This window comes from Nanorana parkeri, unplaced genomic scaffold (assembly GCF_000935625.1).
Source record: "Nanorana parkeri isolate BGI_ZX_2015 unplaced genomic scaffold, ASM93562v1 scaffold511, whole genome shotgun sequence".
In the NCBI taxonomy this organism is placed as follows: Eukaryota; Metazoa; Chordata; class Amphibia; order Anura; family Dicroglossidae; genus Nanorana; species Nanorana parkeri.
This window is the reverse complement of record NW_017306779.1, coordinates 281,161-305,802: the sequence shown is the minus strand read 5'-3', so window position 1 is coordinate 305,802 and position 24,642 is coordinate 281,161. Positions and strand designations below refer to the sequence as shown.

Sequence of the window (24,642 nt, the reverse complement as noted above, 5' to 3'; positions counted from 1 at the left end):
ATAACAGACTTACTGCCCAAATCGACAGGTAATAAAACCATTACAAGGGGGACTGTGTTAATGCTATTGACCGACTACATCATATATGGCATTTTATTTTGTCCTATAGTTCCACTTCACATAATCCCAGTTTTACAGTACCTGGGATATTTAGCTCTAATTTAAACTATGTGCTTTTTGTATTATATGATCTCTTTACTACACATTAAATCCAGTGTTTATCTCTAGAATCAACAGATGTATTATAAAGCAGCTATCAATGTTAATAAATCCAGCTATGCTACCATTTAAAACTTAATTTGAATCCTAAATAAAGCTGTATTTCTGCATCAACATTGACTATATTTTATTCTAAGGCAATTCAATAGGTGTTATTAGATTTCTCACCTATAGTATATTCCTTAACTATGTCTTCTTAATCAGTTGGCTGTTATCAACAAATTATTGGATTTATGCTCACCTCCTCTGTTACTAAATAATCCTCTATTAAAAAAAAAAAAAACGAATGCATCCAAAAATAAAAAAAAGGAACACCACAATATATTAATTCAAACATCACACTGCTTAAACAATATTTTTAACAATATATATATTTTTTTTTCATTCAGAGCATTAAACCAGAAAAAGTGTTGCCTGTGGTAGTATGCAAATTTTTCTTAGGAGTCAAAAAGAAAATGAAACCACCAACAAGGTAAGCAACTGAAAAAAAATAGGGATCAAATAAAACAAGATACACAGTCTAATGCTCACTCCAGTACCAGAGGTCAGAGACAATAGATGGCAAGTGTCACTTCACCTATAACAGCCTCATTCCCTAAAGGCAAGCACGCTTTATATACAATGCTATAGTCTCCCTCCAAGTATTCTCCTCTCTGAGCAAGGATATAGAAAGCGTCTCTGATCTTAACAATTAAGTGTGGGCTGCTGTGTAGCATGAGAGTAGCTGGTAAAGGACTCCAGAGACCGGTGGTGGTCAGGTGGCAGATTATAGCAGGGGTCAGGGCCAGCAGCAGGCAGCAAGCCTAATCCAGTGAGTAATCTAGGGACAGGCTTAGGTCAGGGCTAGGTGATCGACAAGTGATTAATCCAGGGACAAGCTGAAATGAAGACTGCCTAACTATGGTTCGGTGTTTGGTACTAGACCAGAGCAGACAGAACTATCTCAAACTCAGGGTTGTGGACTTGTAATGTTCAAATAAGGCATCACAGCACCTCTGTTCAGTGGGAGAGGAGGAGGCTAGGCAAACAGAGCCAACCCACTGTCTAGCAACTAGACTGAAGCTCCAGGGGAGCATAACTGTTGGCAAATAAGGGTTGAGAAGATGTTTCATGGCAGAGTGGCCTGGCAATGGTTGCACCCAAGGAGGGACATGTGGGGAGGTGGAGACAGGTGGCAGAGTGGGGAACTACATGGAGATAGGCAGCACAGGAGTAGGAGCATGCAAGGCAGTCCTAACACAAAGACAGCATAGGTAGAAACTGCTACCATGCATGAGAATCTAGTTTTCTTTTCTAATATAATATATTATTGCACCAATGAATGCTCTTACAGGAAGACAAGCTGGCCATACACTGTCAGAATTTCATTTGAATGCTCATTCAAAAAAGTTAATCAGAGCATTTGATCTTACCATGATTAAGTCAACTAATTCAGTTAGTTGACATTCTTCTCCTTCAATTTTTTCTAGTCACCACAGTTGAAAACAAACATGAATTAGACCGCTCTAACCATTAGCAAAATTGACGAAAGTTCAAAAAAACATATATTTTGAAACAAAATGTATATATTGAAGTCAAAAGGTTTTAAGGCAATTTCAAATCACTTACAATGGATTCAGTTCCTTGATGTTTAAAAGTTTTTTTTCCCTGAATATTCAGCTGGCCTCCTGAGCACTGGCCTTGATATCCTGTTTTCCTTTCCCCTGCACGGTCTTATTGAGCCACCTTTGTGTGTGCTAGTTAGCTGTATGTGTCTCCACAAACACACAGGCAAAGCAAGGCAAACCACAATCCATACTCCCTTCACCTCAATCGTCTTTCCTCCTTTCTCCAAGCTAGCAGATGGACAGCTGCTGGAGACTGCTATGTCACCTGTGATTTTTTATTGCACAGGAATTTCAGGGAAGTGGAGTTAAGAGAGTTGGAGCCAGTTGTTCAGAAACATGATGACTAAGGGCTTGCACAAGAATTTTAAAAAATGCTTTGCTCGCAATGAATATTTGTTTGCTTGGCATTACTGAAAAAAGTTTGAGAATGTAATACTACTTTATATTGAGGCATGTGAGCAAATGGTAGTACTGATAAAGGAAGGGTGTTGTTGCGTGCTCTTTCACATTTTGCATTGAAGATCAAAGGAGGTTATCCATGTCTATTTCAATCAAACTACTGAACAGCACTGACAATTGTGTGATAAGTCTATGTCAAGCCCAGAATTATAAGTCAATACTAAATGGAACAGATGCTTCCCATATTACTGCTGGGAATCATACATTTCTAAATGTGATTTTATTTTTCTTATTTTTTATTTTAGGTTTGGATTGACTGCTTGTTTTGAAAAACATCAATGGTACGTCTAAGCCCAAAAACTGTTTCCCTGCACAGTTTTATAAAATTTTCTATGCAGAAACGGGTGGGATTATTCCTAATTAGACCTCTTAGGCCAGGTTCACACCATTTTCCGGACCAGATATAGAACGTGGTTTGCCGCGTTTTTACCACAATTTTACTGCGATTTTGCTGCGTTATGGATCTGGGGCTTTTTTTAGCTTAAATTGGGCTTTCAGGTGTGTTCCAGTACGTTTGTATGTGTTTTTGTTGGGTTTCCATGTGTTCCAGTGCATTCCAGACCAGACAAAATGAGACATGCAGTATTCTTTTTGTCTGGTCTGGAACGGACTGTGCTGGAGTGAAGAGAGGCCAGAAATAGCATAGGGATACATTAGGATTAATTTTGGGTCCAGAAACGATCTGGCCTGGTCTGGAGATTATCTGGATGTGGGGTGAAGGGGTCCTTGAACACAATCACATTAAATCATTTTAAACAAATTATTTTTGTCATTTTTCTAGTCAGTTTTATGATTAAATATTACTAATTACTCTAACTTTGTAAAGATTAAATCTCACTTCCTGCTGCATCTCTAGCACAGGTAGTAAAGGTCAAAATCTAAAAGGTTTTAGATATACATACACTTTTATGTTTGATTTTTGTTAAACCTACTTTTTAAACCTTTGCAACATGGCAACCAAAAGTCAGAATAGACCCCCCTCAGGCAGTTCCAATATTATTAAGTGTGCTTATGAAAATGCCTATTGCAAATCTAGGTTTTAACTCAAGCACACCTGAAGCAAGTACAACTCTGAGGGTGTGCATGGAGCAATGCCAATCAGTACTATTTGTATACGTAAGAGACTTAGGGCATGGATAGAGGATTCCAGCTACTGTAGCTACTAATGCTAATGCAGAAGCTCAACTATTGTTGAACACAACTATGTAGGTAAAGCAAACAGGACTGGATTACATTTTTCATTATATGTGTGCTTGTAGAGCTTCCTCTTAAATAAAGCCTTCTCACTGTTTTTTCTTGATCTTGAACAGTGTTATTATGGGAAATATGTATTATTTAATTGCTGTTGTTGATATTAAAGCTGCTTTAGCTTACTTCCACCTTCTGTTCTCACATATAGCTAGAGAAATGAAGGAGAGAGAATTGAACAATTAAAAAAAAGTCTCAGGTTGTCATAATATGATATCCTAACATACAGAGATTAATAAAGAGAAACAGAAGGAATGTTCTATATCCATCTGCTTTGACTCATGTATTTCTCTTGATTAACCTAGTCACATGTACTACTTAAAATGACACTAAACTCAGGAGTTAAAAGAGAACTATAGGTTAAGTGTTTTTCCCCCATAGTTCTCTTAAGGGTCATGGGAGGACATATACTAATCTCCTCCTGTGGCCCAAAGCTCAGTGTATCGCGAGCTACAGCTCACGGTATACTGAGAGCGCCACAGCTGGGACAGATCCCAACAATGCTGTCGAGATCCACCCAGCTACGTGAATGACAGCTGGCTCCGCCTATCTAAAGCTGTAGGATCAGAGCTTTGAGGGGGGAATCCCTGCGGGGTGCGGGGAGCGTTTACTTGATGTTACCGCTCTCTGCAAGGAGATGATCAAGAAGTGAGAGAGCAACGGTATGCGTTTGCTCACTTCTTAATCTATTGAGCCGACGTGTGGCAGTTTCATTGTCACACGTCGGTCCGAACTATGAGGATGAGTGAATTTCTTTAACTATTAACAAAAATGTAATGTATTTGTGCATCTCCCAACTGTAGACCACCAAACCCTCTCTTTATTGGTGCTGACACTGTCCTTCCTTCTGGAGGGGGGCTACTTTTCTTCCCTATGGTCCCTGTGTGTGTTGTAAAGTAGCCACTGCTCCAAGCTTGCTCCTGGGTTGGACTACAATCTCAATACAAATTAATAATCTAAAAGTGAAATTCTAGTCCATCATGGTAGTGAGTTTGAAGTGTTGGCTAAATTACAACACACAGAGAAACCATGGGAAACATCAGTAGCCACCCTCCAGAAGGAAGGGCAGTGTCAGCACCAATTCAGAGCTGATTTGAGGATCTACATATTATTATAGCAAGTTTAATAACCCCTTCATCACAAAAACTTATGTACCTTGTGTAGGCCAGACCCACTTGTCATTTACACTATGTGCCTGATGATTTGACAGTGGTTTTGTCCTTATTTTTTATTCTATATATACTGTAATTTCTATATTGTTTCTTTGGGATAAGCAAGGCTTTATTTCCTTCTCATTTTATTTTCTATATACCGTATTTTAAAGCCAAAAGAAAAAACAAATAGAAAACATAGCATAGTTTTAAGGGAATGCATAATGTTTTTATAAATAATATTCAGAACGAAGATTTAAACCTGCTTTTTTGTTTCTTTTTAGGCAGGTAAATATGAAATCTTGCATATATTATGTGTTCATGTATTCACCAAATTTACAGAGCCATGTTTTCACTTTGCTTTGGATAGGCTATAATTTGATCAGCTTTTCAGAACACACACAGCCAAATGAGTCAGAGGAGAGACACACAACTCTCTTACCCCGCTCACACAGCTCTGTATCTAATATTTGACAACAACATGGTCAATCTGCTTTTCTGATTTGATGATCACAACATGGTAATTAACAGGATTCTAATATGTAATTTTTTTTAGGCATCTCTGTTGTGATACACAGAAGGCACAAATGGAATGGATTATTAGTATTCTCAATGCACAGGTACAGTGATGGCAGACAGATCAACGCATAAACATATTTCAGTGATTTTAAAGAAACACATTTTTCTTTCTCAAAATATTTTACCAGCCATAAACCTGTTATTGAAGGAACACAAATCAAACTGCTGGGCATGTTTTTATTATTTGGACATTAAAGCACCATGCATAAAATTATAGTAGAATTCAATCATGACCAATAAATCATCTCCAGTCTGATGACTACTAATTAAATATTCATTCAAAGATACAGTAATTAAAATTCCAAGTGGGGATATTTTAACACTGGATTTGAGTATAAGTAAAAATGTAAATTATTTTTTTCCTTAAGTTTTTTATTTTCTGTAAATTTAAAAACAGTCATTGTATGCTGATATTTTTTTTTTAAGTTTAATTTTATGATCTTAACATTTAAAGGTTTATAGGTATTTCAGGCACATGTCAATTAAAATGTTTTATGGAGATCACACCTGCCTTTTTATGATGTACTTAATAAAAGATTTAATGGCACAATTTACAGAATTTTGCAGACAATAATAGAAACTTCATGCAAGTATCTTTGCTATTTTGCTGATTTGTTTACTAAATATTTTACTGCTATTTTAGACTGTCAATCATTCATATTCATTTTTTCAAAATGTGTCTATACCATTGCTACTAATCTGGCATTAATATTTTAATACATAGTAATACTAGTAGTAATAAATATAATAGTAATAATAGTAGTAATTATAGCAGCAGCCACAGCAATTATAGCAAGTAGAATAATATAAAAAAATGGTAAGCATAATAGCAGCAGAACCTTTTAAATGCATCAGACTCATAGATTGTGTTTTTTGAGATTCATCTATGATTGAATACTATGTTGTGTACAAAAGTACATAGTTCTTTTTTGTCCCTACTGCCTACATAGCCCCTGAGCAGTAAACAAATGTGGGTATATGACTGTGGCTCTGGTTTGATTCCTTGATGTTAAAATGCCTTGGCATTCTCCTCTTGCAGTCCCTCTACTGTATAGCAAAGCCCAGAGATTAGGAAGGAGAAACAACACAAGGAGCCAGTCAGGTGTATTACCTTGCAAGGAACATGCTGGTAGACAGAGAGAGCAGATGTGAGATGAACTAATCAGTGTGCTGCTTCTTTTTATGTCCAGTCACAAAATGTAAAAGAGACCTGTAAATAAAAGTAAAACTCCAGCAAGATAGAGAGATCAGGTTTCCTCATCTGAAAAAAACTGTAGTAAAAAACTTCTGGCAAACTCACCTACTTACATTGAGTGAGACCTAGAGGTGGGATGGTGACCAGCAGCTGCATGTAACTCACAGAAATATTAATATCTGCAAATGTGGGAAAAAGATGGTTACATATCAGCCATTATGCAAAAGTTTAATAATTTTTTTTACTTTTTTCTATCAGAATTTTATTACAAAATAGATAAATAGACATCCACAAGACCAAAAACACAGTAAAAAATGACAATGTTGTCACACTAAAACACCACAGGGAATCCAGACCACAACCAGACTCACACTACCAAGCAGGCTTCCTAAAATGCACTATTCATTGAGTATAGGTGCCAAATAGAGGGTGTCAACATTCTGCCTAAACTTATTACAAACACTATTGCAAGTAGCACTTTATACTTTCTTTGTGGGTTTGGAGATATGCCGAACTTTATTTGAGTTCACACTAATTACATAAGTGGTGGTTCATCACTGGGGATCATTCAAGGTTCAAAACGACAACCCTGAGTAGGTTGAACAATGTTCAACCTACTCAGGGGTAGTTGCAGGGTTAACTTCAATATGATCGTTCATCACCATTCCTGTGTAGCACCATAGGTAACCAGGCTACTCATTAGCTACATTACAAATGCCCAAACCCACTCACCAGGCAAATCCCTCTAAGGGTGCAGTTCTTGTCCTCAAGATGCTTAGTATGATGGGTGCCATCAAGAAGATCTATTTCTACATGTGCATGAAGATGATGTGAAGGAGGGTGAAGGGAGCACAGGATACCTGCAAGTTCACCTAAGCACAGTTCTTGATCTTCTGCTGGTCTTCGAAACATTCTGGGTGCCTGCGTCCCTCCATCCTTCACAGGACTTTACTGGCTGAACAGTTATACTCAAAAGTGGCTCCTTGATGTTCACGTGTGACAGGATAGCAATAGAAAGGTTCCTGTTGTGCTTTCTACCTCACTATATAACCCACCACCTCCACGTGGGTGACAACCACAGTTCTGCTTCCTCCGGACCTATCAGGACTCCATGGCAGCCAGTAAATTTAAGAAGGCCATCCAGAAGGGCAGATTCCTGCAACATCAAACACATTTCGGCCCACAGGCGTAATGACAAACAGATTGTCACAAAAGCATATTCTAAGAGTAAGACTCTGAAGGGAAGAATCATGTGCCAGGAAGTACCTTAGATAAATATTAACACTCCCTGCATGAACAGGAAGCCCCCAAGCTTGCTGATTGGCCAGGTTTTAAACATCCTTAACAATGAATGTTATTTCTAGCAAAATACACTAAATCACAAAAGTGTGCCTTAGTCCTTGCATATTTATCCGTGAACCTTTGAACATTTTTTTTAGCATAAACCTACTTGTGATTTTTAGTAGCCCTTTAAATAAACCCCTAAATATTCCTTAATGAATTTCTTAGAAAACTCAAGGGATTATTCAGCTTCTCTATAAAACTCTGCACCAGAAACAGAAATAGCTTTATTGAATGCCCTGACAGACTGAAGGGAGTGTGCATTGAATAAGGAACACAAGACTACCAAAGCAGCAGAGGCAACACTGATGCCCCGGCAGACCTTCTGATATGCAAGAGTTCCAAATCAAAAAATGGTTCCAGGTGCTCACTGCTCAGTCATAGGTTGTATAGTTTAGAAGGCGTAGACAGCATAATAACAATAACCAAAGACCTTAACAAAGTTTTACAAATGGATGTCCATACTCATCAGAACCTTAGAAGGTCTCCAAGAACCTCAGAAGTTCCTTAGGAGTAAGCACACCTTCATAGGAATAAAACCTAAGATTAAACAGTGAACATTTGTATATCAGAATCTGGTAAGGTCTTTGAAATGAGCGTTGCCTCTGCAGCATTATATGGAAAAGCTGAATACTCCCTTGAGGCACCTCTTCTTTGCTTTGGTAGTTCATAACTATACAGTATTCACTGCATACTCGCTTCAGACAGACAGAGCATTCAACAAAGCTGCTATTTCTGGTTTACATTATTTGTATATTTTTCTCTTGTGGCTCTAAACAGATCTATGGAATAGAATGTTGGCGTGCTACTAAAATATTATGTTAATAAAACTAATTCCCAACTTTTGTGGAAAGCAAAATAAACAAATAAATCAATGTTATATGTTATCTCTTTTTCTCACCAGAATGGAATCAGTGATTTGTTTTTCTATCAGAAAATAACTATATAGCTTAAACAAGTCAAAAAATGGTTGATTTTCTATAGTTTTATATATTTTAAATAGAAAGCTAGCGAAAGTGAATAGGCATTTCTTGGAAGTTCAACTGAAGAATACGTTACAATAATTCAGTGTAATCTTTTTATATATATTTGTCTACAGCTCCATGTCAAAAAGAAAAAATGGCACAGTGAAAATTATTTGCATTAGTGTAGCTGCTGTATGGAGCATGTCCCCATCAATTCTGAAATTAAAGTGACATTAAAGGATACATTTCCCCCCTCCCCCAATGCTAATTAAAGCACTTACCTTAAATTATGTCTCTTAATCCGATCTTCCTCTTCTTTCCTGTCCTTTTCAGCCTTCTCTCCAGCGATGCGGCGGGTGTCCGACCCAGCGCTGACTCCTCTGTCCTTGCTGGAACTTCCTGTCCCACGGTGTGTGCATGCGGGTGCACGCGTCCATAGACTTACCTTGCGTCTCTCCTCGTCTCCCGGCCGAAAATCCAAACTGCGCATGCGCCCGCCCCAGGATGCTTTGCAGCCGCCCGAGCGTTTTCGGATTCTCGTACGGGAGCTCGGTGAAGACAGGAGTAAGTTTTTAAAAAAAACAACTTTTTGCATATATCTACTGCTTGCTAGCAGCAGATATATGCAAAAAAAAAACTGAGGGTTTAGAAACCCTTTAAGTTTTATAAACCTAGTGTTTCTGAGATTTATTTACATTTCATGTCAAAGAGGAACTGTCATAATAGTACTAACAGTAGTTTATAGTACTGAATATGTTGGATACAAAGATGCATTATTCTTTTTGCCCCACTGCCTAGGGAAGGTGTTTGAAAGAATAAACAAATAAGGAGAACTTTAAAGATTGGGTATTCCAATACATCTTGGGCTCTGAGTCTAATTTCCTAATGTTTTAAATCTGAACACAAGATGCAGTACATATGTATACGTTTTTTTAATCTGTCAAAATATTTGTCTTCAGGTACTCCTGCCAGACAGCATAACCAGGTCAAATACATAATTTCCTCTCTGCAGTTTAGTTTTGCAAATTTGTCACTGACCTACCCACAACCTCCTAATTGGACAATTAAAGCATATCTAACCCACAAAACAAAATACATATATAATTGCGCAGCTTACAAGTCCCTAGATGAGGTGGCTGCATTTCTTTTAGGCTTCTTTGTACTTATTTTCATTCGGTAATCCTAGTGTAGTGCTCCCCCTTGCCGGTCAGCGCTATCCCAATATAGGATAACACTACCGGTGGCTCTGTAGGGGTGATCTACAATAAACTGAACTAACGGGTCTCCCTGTCTTTCCTCTATAAGAAACCTCTATTATGGATCCCCAGCACACCAGCACACCTTGAGTGACTAGGGTCAGTTGCTATGGGTTATGACAGCTCTGATTCTTATTGTCTAGGGATATTGTTGCTCACTTTTCCCATCAGCCTTTACCGCCCTTCTGTTGAACAATTGAAGTGAGACACAGTCCGTGGTTATGATGCTTGAAACATTTATTGAAGAACTTCAGGGAGAGAGGTATAGGAGGGTCAGGATCATCCAGGCAGATGTAGAGAGTGTGTGGTTGCAGCTTCCATGCACAGCAGGTCAAACACCTAACACTGCATTACTTGAGGTAAAAGTTACTCATCCTTGTCTTTAGCATCAGCCACCACTGGACCTGCTACCACCAGGCTCCAGGGTGATTCCAAGGCTAGTCCCCAGGCTTTGAGGTCTGGTCAGCTCAGGCAGTCCAGCGCAGCCTCCCCGCAGGCAGGGCCTGGGGGTGGAAGAGAGCATTCACTTGACCACCCCAAGTATTTATCTCCTCCCCAGCATACAGCACGGGCGATCATTCAACAGTGATTGGCTGGGGAGGGATATCTGCTCCTAGCAATCCCATTGGCTGTTTTGTTCTATCACCGGGGCACATCCTACAGTACCTCTGGCAGCAGACAGATGACAAGCATTGATAGATTGTTTAGGGGGAAAACCACAGGGACCAAACTACAAATTAGTATCAGACCACATACAATCTGATAAACACTAAATTTAATAGCACTCTTTCCACCAGGACGCAAAACCAGGATTAACACAATTCCTTTCCATAGGTAGCTAAGGTCTCTCCTGTACTGTATCTATGGAGGGAGCAATGGTTACCACCCAGGCTGGATAATGCATAATATTGCATTGCAAAATGTCATCAGTCTTACACTTGGAGATTGCTGACAAGCAGGAAAGACAGAATTAGTACTATAATGCTTATTCTGTCCTCCCTGCTTGTCAGAAATCTTTAAGTGTAAGACCGATGACATCATGCAAAACAGTAGAGCCTTAATGGTTGCTGATTCCTCTCACATCCTTCTGTATAGAAAACCATGAGTAGATCATGTAAATACAGTTTTAATTATTGATACTAGCTACATTAAAAGCATGTTTAATAATTCTATATGGAACACTTGACCAGACTAATGAGTGGACTTTTATTTCTGCCTTAAAGTGAGACTGAACTCATGAATTAAATCTTAAAAATGCAAGTACCTTAAAGTGGTACTAAAGTCTCCATTGTTAAACATATATCTATTGCTAACAAGCAGTAGATATATAGTAGATACATGCCCCAACATTTAAAAAACAAAAAAGTGGCCAAATATGTAATAACTTACCTGTGTCTGCGCCACTCGCCTCCGGCTGCAGAACACAGCTTCCTGAACAGCCGTGCAGGATCATGATGTGTGCGGGCACATGCGCTCTTGATATCACCGGAGGGGAAAGGAGGAGTGACACAGTGTAAGTGAATGCATGCAGCCGGGAGCGTGCATGCAGGGTAGACTCCGTGGGACACAGGAAGAAATAGGAGTCTGCGCTGGATCAGAGAGCAGCACCAGTGCCAAGTGGACTGCTGGAAACGAGTGGAAGGAACAAGATTTTCACATCAAAAGGCATCATATAAGGTAAGTACTTAAAGCAGCATGGGGGGAAAAAACGAGCCTTTAATGTTACTTTAACTATTTAAAAAAATCGTATTTGTGTATCACTCAGCTGTAGATCCTCAAATCATCTCTGAATTGGTGCTGACACTGTCCTTCCTTCTAGAGGGTGGCTACTTTTGTTCCCCATGGTCCCTGTGTGTGTTGTAAAGAATCCACCACTCCAAGCTCACTCCTGTGATGGACTACAATCTCAATACAAATTAGTAAATTAAATGTGAGACTGTAGTTCATCACAGGAGTGAGCTTGGAGAGGTGACTACTTTACAACACACACAGGGACCACGGGGAACAAAAGTAGCCACCCTGCAAAAGAAAGAACAGTGTCAGCACCAATTCAGAGATGATTTGAGAATCTACAGGTGAGTGATACACAAATAAGATACAGTTTTGTTCCTAGTTAAGGCAATTTAATGTATTTTTAAGATTTAACTCATGAGTTTAGTGTCACTTTACAGATTGGACTGTGTAGACAAGAGAAATACAAATACACATGCAAACATAGACACTGTGCAGTTTCATTAACTATTCCTATTGATGGACTTTGGGAGAAGCCTGTAAATCAAAGCACACAGCCCTTTTTTTATCAGGAAGTAGTAGTGTTAATTAATCCATTGAAAAACATATCGACTGGCAACAGGCCAACTCTTGTGTTTTTCCCATCTACATAATGACAATCCACTTGAATCTACCAAATTAATCACAGGTTGAAGACAAACTGAATTTGTATAGATGGGCTCATATCTGCCAATATTTGTTAAAAGTAAGGGGTAGGTGATTCATACTGCCGTGTTCACAATCGCTTAGGAGTGCATCAGTTCAGTTGTGGATCAGAGGATGGATGGATTTGTAGTGATTGATCGCACAAATCAATCAATCAATCAACTGCATAATGTTTTTAGTTATAAGACTGCTGATGGCTGCAGACGGCCTATAATGGACTACTGTGCTGTGCTGCCTATGTAACTTAAACCTGCAACCAATTTCTAATGGTTTCATATACTGTAGACTAGTTTACTTTAAATAATGGTCACATCAGAGCTCTTGCATTTCGTTATTTTTTATTATCATTTGTTTTTCATCTGCCTACTTGCCATCCTAAGCCAACAGTTGGAATAGTATAATCTGTCAGTCAGTGCTTTACTCTTGATTTTTATAGGATGAGTTTCTCAAATCTAACACCAGTAAATGTAAAAAGTGTGCAGGAAACTCACAGGACCATCTGTTGTAAGCTTGATTTACTAAAGTGTGAAACATATGGAAGAGTGGTTAGGCTCGTTAAAGTGATAATGGACCATATTTAATAAGGTGGAATGTGATATTTCTAACATCTAATTATGTGCAGGGAAATAATAAAATTAAAAATAAAAGAGTCTGATCAATCAAATGATGGGACATTTGAAGTGAACACAGCTCACTTCTTCACAAATTCAGCCCTATTATGTTTATTTTAGAATCTTAGAGCAGAACAATAGGCAAACAGCTAAATACACAGATGAAATACATATATGAATGCTGTTGCACCCGCCAAATGATTTTTATCTCTCTGTATTCACTCCTGAGTTTTTGACCATTTTTCCACATAGCACAGCAAGCCTGGGCTCTACCACAGTTGAGTCTTGTCCCTAGGTTTTTTCCTGCCTACAGCCTGTGACTGCACAGGGAAGGAGAAGCAGCATGCTAATGAGGTCCTCTCTTTTTTTTTCTACTTTGATCAGTACTAGTTTTCAAAAAAATATGTTGCTGTAGATAAACTGTAAATTATATTTATAATTTGTCATATTTAAAATGACACCTAAATTATGATTCTGCTACAAAGCATTGCAAAGTTATTTAAGAAATTTAAGAATTAATAAAATGAATACAAAGAAAAAAGTTTAACTATTAATGTTTAGATAAATAGAAACAAAAAAAGCAGGAAAATAATAGCTAAGGTGACAAGGGGAATAAAGGTGGCCATACACCAGTAGATTTTCAGTCTGAAATTTCTTCCACATACCATCGTTGGATTAGTATGGGTTCACACATGGGCGTCTTTTCTATGCGTGTTTTATGCCCTTTTTACGCGCGTTTTTTTCCTTGCGTTTATGCACTTTTTTGTGCGTTTTTGTGTTCATTGAAACGTGCATTTTACGCGCATTTTTGAAATCACTAGAAGCCCTGTGTGCCTGTTTGCATGTGAAAAACGTGCGTACAAACGAGCATTTTTTCCACATGAAAATGTGCAAATGCCCTTTTAAGGGTGTTTCCATTGAAGTCTGGCAGAATCAGCGCTGAAATCTGCCAAAAAGAAGCTCATGTACTTTTTTGCACGTAGGGCGTTTTTCAGCGCAACAAAACATGCTAAAATATGCCCAGGTGGGAACCAGGCCCATAGGAATGCATGGGATTTCAAATGTTAAGCGTTTTTCTGTGCTTCGATCAGCGCTGAAAAATGCCCAGGTGTGAACCAGCACTTACTTATAGCTCAAATACCCCATCAAGCATAGACAAATGTCGATTTCAGAAATCGTTTGTTAGCCATACTAACCAACCAATTTTTTGATGCACATTGGAAATCATTTTGTTTTGCGCATGTGCTGTGTTCTTGCTACGATCTTTGATGAATGAAAACCCCACTGCTTCATCGATTTTCATTTGGTCAGAGAAAAATTTTCCAACTTGACCAATCGAAATTTTTTCGATCACAATGTCAAAAATGAAAATTGGTGATGTACCATCAACTGTTCAAATAACATCTAAAAGACCGTTTGTGTACTATCTCTGAAGGAAAATCGCATAGGGGTTATTCTCCAAAGAGCCGAAGAATCCAGCCGTAGCGCAATGGAAATAATAATAATAGCTTTGGCTGATCCTTCGGCTCGCTTTGGCCGCCTTTGCCCTTCGTTCAGTCGAACTCCGCCCAGTTGTAATGACAGATCAGCATCCCAAATGACCTGGGGATGGTGATATGTCATTAAACAATAACATCTGGGCGGAGCCGGCCATGATATCATGGCCGGCACAGCTCAGTTGTTATTCGTTAGCCTGGACCTGCTAGAAGACTCTGTCAGGTGCGTGCCAATAAAAAAACAATTGTTTTTCTTTTGCCAGCATCTGTCAGATACTTTATTATGCGGTGGGAGTCCATCGCATGCAGTCGGGTCGGCGTGCTATGGTTTTTTTTATTTACATTTTCTTTAAAATGTTTTTATTTATTTTTTAATTTTCCTACTTTTTAAAAATATTTTTCAACTTTTTTTTTCATTATTTTCACTGGTTTTCTATTTTGCTTGGTACCTCGCTCATCTGCATTTGGCTATTCATCCACTGCCGGAGCTTCAGCTCAGCCGATCCAAATGTTGGATTGGCTGAGTCAAAGTCCTTCTGCACTTTGGCTCAGCCGAACATGCATAGCATGTTAGGCTGACCGAAGACAGCTGCAAGCAGCCGATACAGCTGATTTTAGCTGATGTGCGGCTGAAATCACCCGTACAAGACTGAAGTGAATAGCCGAACGTAGTTCGGCTCACTTCACTTCGGTTGGATTACTCGGCTGCTTTTGTGAATAACCCCCATAGTGTATGGCCACCTTTAGGAGATAACTACAGCTGATTAGGATAAACTAGAGTGGCTTTAACTGACATCATATGCAGATGGAAGCTCATTTATTTAAACTGCAGATAATTGAAACAAAGTAGATACAAAAGATAACAATGTTACTTTGTATCTATTTATTTCTGAACAGTGTTAAAAAATGACTTTGTGACGTTATGGTTTCTATTGAAAATTGAAAATTGGATAAATAAATAATAATTTACAAAAAAATAAAAAATTACTGTGTTAGTCTGTTTTTTTGACAGTAGCTGCTTCCACAACTACTGTATTTACACAGCAACTCCCTTCTGTCATTTTGACAGTCTGGAATTTTGGACAGTGCAAGGGAGGGGAACTACGTATGCCCTGTGTACCTCAATTAATTTTCTGGGTATGTTTAGTATGCCCAATGTCCACAAATGATTAACACACGCATACCTAGTTATTTGTTTTTGTTTTTTTAGTTCAGCATAAACAATTGGTAGAGATAAACTGTAAATAAATATGTATGCAGTTTGAGACTACTTTTATGAAATCAACATATTGATATATATTTAAAATGCTTTATACAGTGTGCTGGTGAGTTTCTTCCAAGAAGAAAAACTGAACAAATGCTAACAGTAAAAAGCCTACAAATGAGAGGATTGCATGGAAACAAGTTGAAGGACACTACCGAAATTCAGCCTATGCCAATGGTAAACTTGATATTTTACATATTCAAGCTTTTGTTTTATAGCTGTGTCCAAATAATTATGTACTTAGTAACAGCAATACACTAAATTACACTACATATAAGTTAGTGAGGATAATAATATTAATTAAGTGCTTAAGATTAAACAGTGTTCTGTTTTATTCTGAATGACAAGTAGCTCTTGTGTGGAAAAAATTATTAACATAATTCTTGTTGTGTCTGGGTTAACAACTTCAGAATCTGTAATAATTATAGGCTGGGTCAAGCAAATAGTCAAAACAAAATGTAGTATATATTTATTGAGATAGTTTTGAAACCTGGCATTCAAACAGTTTGTTAATCCTTGCAGCTGCATTAGAGGTTCAAATCCAAGGAAGCTCTTGTGAATTGAACTGTAATTATATTAATTGTAGAACATTGTTGCAAGCCATTGTGTACTTGTGATACGATAATGGACATTTCATTGCTAGCTATTTTTGTCAATATTTAATTATAATAAAATTGTATTGACAGTTTACTCATATAATATTTGATTTATTTAGTACTCGCTGGCTCTGTACAAGTAGGGATGGTCCGCCAGTTCGATTCGAACATGAGTTCGAGTCGAACATTGGCCGTTCGAGCGTTTGCCGAACGCCAAACTTTATGGGATGTTCGCGGTCTGTTCGACCGCGCAATATCCCATACTGCAAAGAGCCCTCTGAAGCTCTAATTAGTTAAAGACTTGCACCTGACCACGGGTCAGGTGCAAGACTTTGCCCAATCAAGGCTCAGTACTCATTTGAAGCAATGATTGGGCAAAGTCATGATGACTCTGCCCAATCATGTCTCGCCTATCAGATGCCGGCAAACTACACAATTTGTCACCACTAGCTCCGCCCAATTGTTTATGTTTTGACGCCATCTGTCAAAATGCCATTATGTGGCGGAAGTCGGCAGGGAGTGGACAGGACAGCGGTCGTCAGTTGTTTTTTTTAATTATTATTTCTATTTATTTTTATAGTTTTTTTTTATTTCGGCGTCGTTGTGGACAACGCTGGACACCGTGATTGACCCTGGATTACGTCGGTGGATCCATTTTTTTTAAATAAAAGACTTGTCAAAAACATGTCTCTTTTATCAAAAGTCTGGACTTTTTAATAACTATTTTATTTAACCCTTTAGTGAATGGGTAGGGGTACAAGTACCTGTTACTCATTCACAAGGGAGGGGGCGGCATCTGGGTGCCCCCTTAAATAAAAGGGTACCCCAATGCAAATAAGCCCCCTTGCCCGCAGACCCCCACAACCACCGGGTCAGGGTTGTGGGAACGAGGTCCTTGTCCCCATCGGCATGGGGACACCCTCCCAGTGCTGTGGGCATGTGGCCAGGTGTGGGAGGGAGTGGGGCGCTCACCCCCCCCCTTTCGGCCCTGCCAGGCCTATGCTCGGATCAAGGGTCTGGTATGGAATTTTAGGGGGGACCCCACATTTCCCCCCCAAACAGGGTTCCTCCTTTAAATTCCTACCAGACCTTAAGGCCCTGGAATGACTTTAAGGGGGAACCCCACACACTTTTTTTTACATGGTGTCCCTCCTCACTATTCCTACCTGGCCTGGTATGACTTTGAGGGGGAACCACACACACTTTTTTTTGTACATGGGTCCCTCCTAAATATTCCTACCAGACGTTAAGGGTCTGGTATGACTTTTAGGGGGAACTCTACGCTTTTTTTAAAAAAAATGGTCCCTCCTAACATTCCTACCAGACCTAAAGGGTCTGGTTTTGTTTGGGAGGGGGAAGTGCACACTTTAAGAGTAAAAAAAGAAATGTCATTTTTTTTTTTAGAAATGTCAGTTTTGCTGCAGCAGGTTCTATACATCCTACAGATCCGCCACTTCACAGGCAGATTAAGGGTATACCACCAGGCACAATATTTTTTTTTACTTACCCTTTAAGTGATGTTAAAATCACTGCTCCTGTAAAAACTGTATTTTTTTTGTTTGTTTTTTTCATTGATTCCTGTCCCCAGAACAGTACCCGGACCCCCATACACCTTTTATGACCAATAACTTGCATATAAGCCCTTTTAAAGGGGACAATCATGTTCAAAAGTTCGATCCCTATTGACTTGCATTAGGTTCAAGTTCGTATTCAAACTTTTCAGCCGTTCAGGTGTTCGAATATGAACCGAACCTGGGGGTGTTCGCCCCATCACTATGTACCAGTAAATGAGATATATACACTCACTAGCTACTTCATTAGGTACACCTTGTTAGTACCCCAATTTGTCTGTAGAACTGCCTTCTATGCCTTCATTCTTTATGGCATAGATTCAACAAGAAGCTAGAAACATTCCTTAGATCCAATTCACACCCAGCAATGCATTTATGCACATGAATGCACGTTTGTGCATGTTCACATGCATACGTGTGCATTTTTGCCGCCATTGTCACATGCCACCCCATTTAATTAATGGGCAGCTTCAAGCATGACACTTGTGGAAAAGTAGCTCATGCAACATTGTCATCTGCAAGCTTTCTGCTTTTTATCCCATGCAGTTGTGTGCAATTGTCATGCATCCACATGTGGGGAAAAACATGTGTTTTTTTCTGGCTGCATTTGGGGTGCCATTAACAGTAATGGCACTGCAAGCACATGCTTTGAATGTGTTGCATGAGCATGCACCAAAACATGCGCTTTGGTACACGTTTGTGTAATGGCAATGTGTGAACAGTAGACATGTGCAGTGGCAAAAAATGTGTAATGTTTCGTTTTGATTCAGATTTTGCGTTATTTCGTTTTTTGTGATCTGGGTCCGAAAGTCAATTAGTTTCAATTACTTTCGGGATTCGGACGACATTAGTTAGCGGTAGTCTGTACAAATGTTCGTTTCGTTCGTTTTGTTGCAGCAAAGTGACAGGAAAGACACTTTGCTGCAAAGAAAATTCGTCCACAAACGTAAATTCGCACAGACTACCACTAACGTCCAAAATGTCATTTTCGGAAATTCGGATTAATTTTCATTCGTTATTTCTGTTATTAAAGAAAATTCGTCCGAAAAACACATATTTCCAAAACGAATTGCACATGTCTAGTAAACAGGGACGTAGAGAGTTTGGTCCATATTGACATGATAATATCACGCAGTTTCTGCAGATTTGTCAGCTGCACATCCATGATGTGAATTTCCCATTTCAGCACATCCCAAAAGTGCTCTATTAAATTGAGATCTGGTGACTGTGGAGGCCATTTGAGCACAATGAACTCATTATCATGTTCAAGAAACCAGTCTGAGATGATTTTAGCTTTGTGACATGGCATGTTATCCTGCTTGAAGTAGCCATCAGAAGATGGGTACACTGTGTTCATAAAGGGATGGGCATGGTCAATAACTATGCTCTGGTAGGCTGTGGCATTTAAATGATTCTCAGTTGGTATTAGAGGCCCAAAGTGTGCCAAAAAATATCCCCCACACCCTTACACTGCCTGCCAGCATGAACCATTGATACAAAGAAATATAGATCCATGTTTTTATGTTGTTTACGCCAAATTCTGACCCTGCCATCCTAATGTTGCATCAGAAATCGAGAGTCATCAGACCAGGCAACATTTTTCCAATCTTCTATTAAATTTTGGTGAGCCCTTTTGAATTGTAGCCTCAGTTTCCTGTTCTTATTTGGCAGGAGAGGCATCCGGTGTGGTCTACTGCTGCTGTAGCCCATCTGCTTCAAAGTTTGATGTGTTGTGCATTCAGAAATGCTCTTCTGCATACCTCGATTGTAACGAGTGGTTATTTGAGTTGGTGTTGCCTTTCTATCAGTTTGAACCAATCAGGCCATTCTTCTTGGACCTCAACAAGGCATTTCTGCCTAGAGAGCTGCCGCTCACTGGATATTTTCTTTTTTTCTGATTATTCTCTGCAATCTCTAGAGATGGTTGTGCGTGAAAGTCCCAGTAGATCAGCAGTTTCTGAAATACTCAGATCAGCCCGTCTGGCACCAACAACATGCCATGTTCAAAGTCTCTGAAATCACCGTTCATCACCATTCTGATGCTCGGTTTGAACTTCAACAGATCCTTTTAACCATGTCTTGTCTACATGCCTAAATGCATTGAGTTGCTGCTATGTGATTGGCTTATAGATATTTACGTTAAAAAGCAGTTGAACAGCTCAGAAGGAAAACACTATGCAGAAATTTGAGAAAATATGGTCCCCCTGGATTGACATGTTTACACCCCCTGACATCAGCCATCACCTCCTTACCTTATGATGGGGGAGCACTATATTAGTCTTATAGCACCAACCCTTTTCCCGCTCGCAGCCTGACGTTCCTCACCCTTTTCTTTTCACCCCTCTTCTCCTTCATCCCTCACTGTTCTCCCTTGATCTTCACCCTCTATGTCATCATTTGTACTCCAGCCATATTGTACATCGAAACCTGGAAAACACACTTCTACCACCACGCTGAACTGCCGCACACCCTTAACGGGTTACTCTTACCCCCTTAACACCAGACGTCCCAGGAAGAGGTCTGCGACCTCTGCATTCCAACTACTTATTTGTAATACTTACTGAAACAATCATCTGCACACCTGAAAGCGTAAACTTAGCCCGTCTGTCAACCCTCTGCGGTAGAGGTCGCCAAATTCCAGGATACGATTCATAAATGCAATGTTAATACTGTATGTACATTGGAGTACTGTGAATATGCTTTAACTTACCCTGTCACTTTCTTGTATTTTAACTTCAATAAAAAATGTATATGGAAAAAAAAGCAGTTGAACAGGTGTACTTAATAAAGGGGCCAGTGAGTGTATAAATGCATGTAATCATTTTAACTCTGTTATATGTAACATTGTATATCAGACTGGTGATAGAAGTACCTACAGCTCTGATAGTGTGCCATATCAGATGCATTAGTTTTGAGTGGATTAAGTGTTTAGAGTATCCCCATTAGGGAGCTTTTCCGGCTTTGTTTTCTGTGGGGACAGGAAGTGACGTTTACTCTCTCTAGTGGAGGCACAGACTGAAGCAAAATACTTGTTTTCCGGTGACAACTGTTATTCTCATGAATGTTTGGATGGAGCTGGGCTAACAATTAAAGCAGTATTACTTCTTTTTCAATAATGAATCAAGAAAAAAACAATATGCATTGCCCAGCAAAGTATTTATTTACATTTTTGTCCACACACTTACAGTCATCATGTTTCTGAATAGCTGGCTCCAACTCTCTCAGCTCAGTGTGCCTAAACTTCCTGTCCATTACAAGATCACGAGAGAGAGCACAAACTCCAGCAGCTGTCAATCTACTACCTACACACAAGGGTGGCTCCATAGGACCCTGCAAGGAAAAAGAGCCCCCCTAAAACAGGACATCAGGGCCAGTGCTCAGAAGAACAGCTGATTCTGCAGGAAAGTAACACTTTTAATAATTTAATTGTATACATCAGCATTTGAAATAGCTTAAAAACCCTTTGACTTTAATATCACTTTAACTTTTCTTATTTGCTCCTTTTGTTTGTCCTAAATACTAATGGGAAATATCTTATTGAAGAATTTTTTTACATCTGTAAAGTGCACAAAAAACTGTTGCTTCTGCCATAATTCTTGGCAACTAATAGCTTTCTCTATTTGCTCTCTTTGTCTACTGACTTTTAATAATTAGCATTGTTCATGGTTTTCTCTGTGGACTACAGTCAAAAAGGTTTTGCCTCTGTGGACTACAGAACATCCCCTATGTTATAAAGACGTGGAGGGGAAGAGCAGTTCTGTTGTCCTGCCCTAGGGAGACAATGCTGCTCATTCATAGGTAAAGTAAGGTGGGCAAGGTTTGTCATCCTAGGGCAGGAAGTGTGTTACTGGCAGGATAACCAGGTGAACATAAAGGGATAGAAAAAATGCAAGCTCCAAAGATGTCCCCACCCCACTGCTTACTATGTATGTCCCTTTTAAGGTGGGTGCTGCAGTGATAGTGGATGGCACCACTTCAAATCCAAATAGTAAAGTATATCACCAAAGTAAAATTTTCAACAAGTGGTCATTTTATTGATGTGCACACATCTCGTCATAAAGCAATGTTTAAGGGCCAATCAGGGTCTCTTCATCAGTCATGCCTGATGAAGGGACCCTGAGTGGCCCCAAAATGTTGCTTTATGACGATATGTGTGTACATCAATAAAATGACCACTCATTGAAAATTTTACGTTCGTGCGTTGGTGATATACTTTACTATTTGGAAAAAAAATGCAGACACATCTAATGACTGTTAGGCTTCAATATATTACGTTTCTGGGTTTGGATACAGTTTAAGAGTACTAAAGAAATAATTTCAGGATCAGAAAATGAGTCTGACTGTCAAGGATAAAGTAACTATATAGGAAGAGGGACACTGGCAAACCAAGGAACGGCTGCTAGAAAAAAATACAAGTAGGGTCCATTTAACTAGTTGACATACAGGGATTAATTCAACATGTCTTAAACACATTTTAGAGATACACTGTGCTGTAGATTCCCTGTTTGTTTTCTTATATACACTGGTGATGCCCAAACAGTCTACATGATTTATTTATGTGCAATCTGTTTTATCATTCAATAGTCTGAAAAAACAAGGCGAAAAGTGAGACCTGCAATATCCAAGAAAGAACTCACCAACGCAGTGCAGCAGAGGATGTCTATGATAGCAGAGGTTTTTGACAATAAAGAAGAAAGGCTTATGAGCCAGAAGAAACACTACAGTTTGGTTGACCTTGACAGTCCTGAGAATTACAGTGGTGACACAAAAGAACTAGACACAATAGATGTCAAGAGACTACACAATCCCACTGATCAGCTGAATAAAAAGCTGTCAGCAAACGTACAACTGCCACAGAATGTTATCAAGGAGCTAAACCTAGTTCTTCGCAAAAGCAGAAAAGACCAGAATGAATGTGTATAAAGCAAAGCAACTTCAATTATAACATGGCGTATATACTATCAATTAAAGGGAAATTCCTGCTTATATCAATTTGATTTCAAGCAATACAGAATGTGAAAATTACAATTTTGTACTCCACAAACTGTTAAGTAAATGAAAACAGTAAGTGGATATAAAATTAAGTATATACTAAGGATTCATTAGTTTTTTTTTCCTCCAAGCCGTCCTACTCTGTCTTCCTCTCTAAATCAATAAAAATCACTTATTAAAGCAGCCTGACTGTCTTATCACTTTGGGTGAGAGATGATTTGATAAAAGTAAATAGTTTTTTTGCTGTTAAAACCAAAGGCATCAAAGACACTACTCTGCTTGAGCTGCCTGTCCACTTACTTGCAGTAAGAATGTATCCATGGTATAGGGAGGAGGGGAGTATGTTACTATGAGGATTGATTTAGCAGATAAACTGCATTTTGCAGCGTGCAAAATGTATTTTTAAATTAGTTACATATAGGGGTCTATTCACCAAGCTGCTGAGGGCAGCCGAGTGAATGACCGATCTGAAGTGAAGTGAGCCGAACACTGTTCGGCTATTCACTTCAGGCTGGTACGGCTGATTTCAGCAGTACATCGGCTTGCTTCGAGTGGCTTCGGGTCGGCCGAACATGCTCAGCAGTTTTTTACTTTATTCAAGAGTGAATAAAGTAAAAAAAAAGTAAATAGAAAACGATTGTGCGGAGCTAGCAGTGACAGCTAGCTCCGCCCAATAGTTTTCTATTGTCCCGCGGCTCTGCTGCTGTAAAAAAAAACGAAAAAAAAAAACTCTCCCGGGCGATCTGGGAGCCTCCCGCTCCCGGCCGCCCAGGAGAAAAACACCACTGTGTCTTTTTTTCTTTATTCTGACACGATCAATGTCAGAATAGAAAAAAAAAAAGAGAGAATTTTCCCATTGAAAAGCATTGGGACATTACTATTGGCTATTTCAATTTGCAATAGCCTATAGTAAACTAGCATTGTTCCCGCCCTCTGCTGATGGACCTGATGGGGAACTGCAGCAGAGGGTGGGTACAATGCTAGTTTACTATTGGCTATTGCAAATTGAAATAGCCAATAGTAATGTCCCAATGCTTTTCAATGGTAAAATAGTTTTTTTTTTCTATTCTGACATGCTCGTTTCCGAAGGATCGGCCGAAGCTACGGCCAGATCCTTCGGCATCTTCGTGAATAGACCCCATAGTTTGAGAAAAGACACATCTATTGAGTATAACAATAAATACATTTAAAACCTTGCACCCTCAGAATCCTAAACCCTCAGTTGAGACAAAAGGCCCCTATTAAGCATGGCTCAATTTGCTCAAACAGGGAAGAAGAAGCATTTAGAAATACTTTAGTTCTTTTTTATAGCAATGTACTGTTTGTCTGGAACCAATTCCTGTGGAGGACTGTTCCACATTTTCACAGCTTTTGCTGTAAAGAGCCCTAATCCCTGTGTAATTATCAAAAGTCAGCAATATGGAGTTACAATAGGAAACATGTTTAGCTCTCTGCGTAGTGCTAGAAAAGGAAACTACTGTACATTGTTTAACGTTTTTAGAATTTTTAATGTGGTCATCTTAACTAAAACAAGAATCATTTTTAATTTCAGTAATTATTCATATTTTCTTTTTTAATTTTGTAAGATGTTAGTTGTGTTCACTTTTTCTCAATAGTAGAATATATAAATATCTGTTTACATCCATAGGCAGATTT

At 39.0% G+C, this 24,642-nt stretch overlaps 1 protein-coding gene across 1 annotated transcript in view; it reads left to right on the top strand.

The window, feature by feature from the left end:
• ARAP2 (ArfGAP with RhoGAP domain, ankyrin repeat and PH domain 2) overlaps nt 1-22,959 on the top strand; it is a 235,860-nt gene extending 212,901 nt beyond the window's left edge. The window contains exons 29-33 of the mRNA XM_018561260.1: nt 609-691; nt 2,531-2,566; nt 5,241-5,304; nt 15,882-16,004; nt 22,579-22,959. Coding sequence (XP_018416762.1) covers nt 609-691; nt 2,531-2,566; nt 5,241-5,304; nt 15,882-16,004; nt 22,579-22,917 — 645 coding nt within the window. The 3' untranslated portion in view covers nt 22,918-22,959. The remainder of the gene's footprint in view (nt 1-608; nt 692-2,530; nt 2,567-5,240; nt 5,305-15,881; nt 16,005-22,578) is intronic.
• The last annotated feature ends 1,683 nt before the right edge of the window (nt 22,960-24,642 follow it).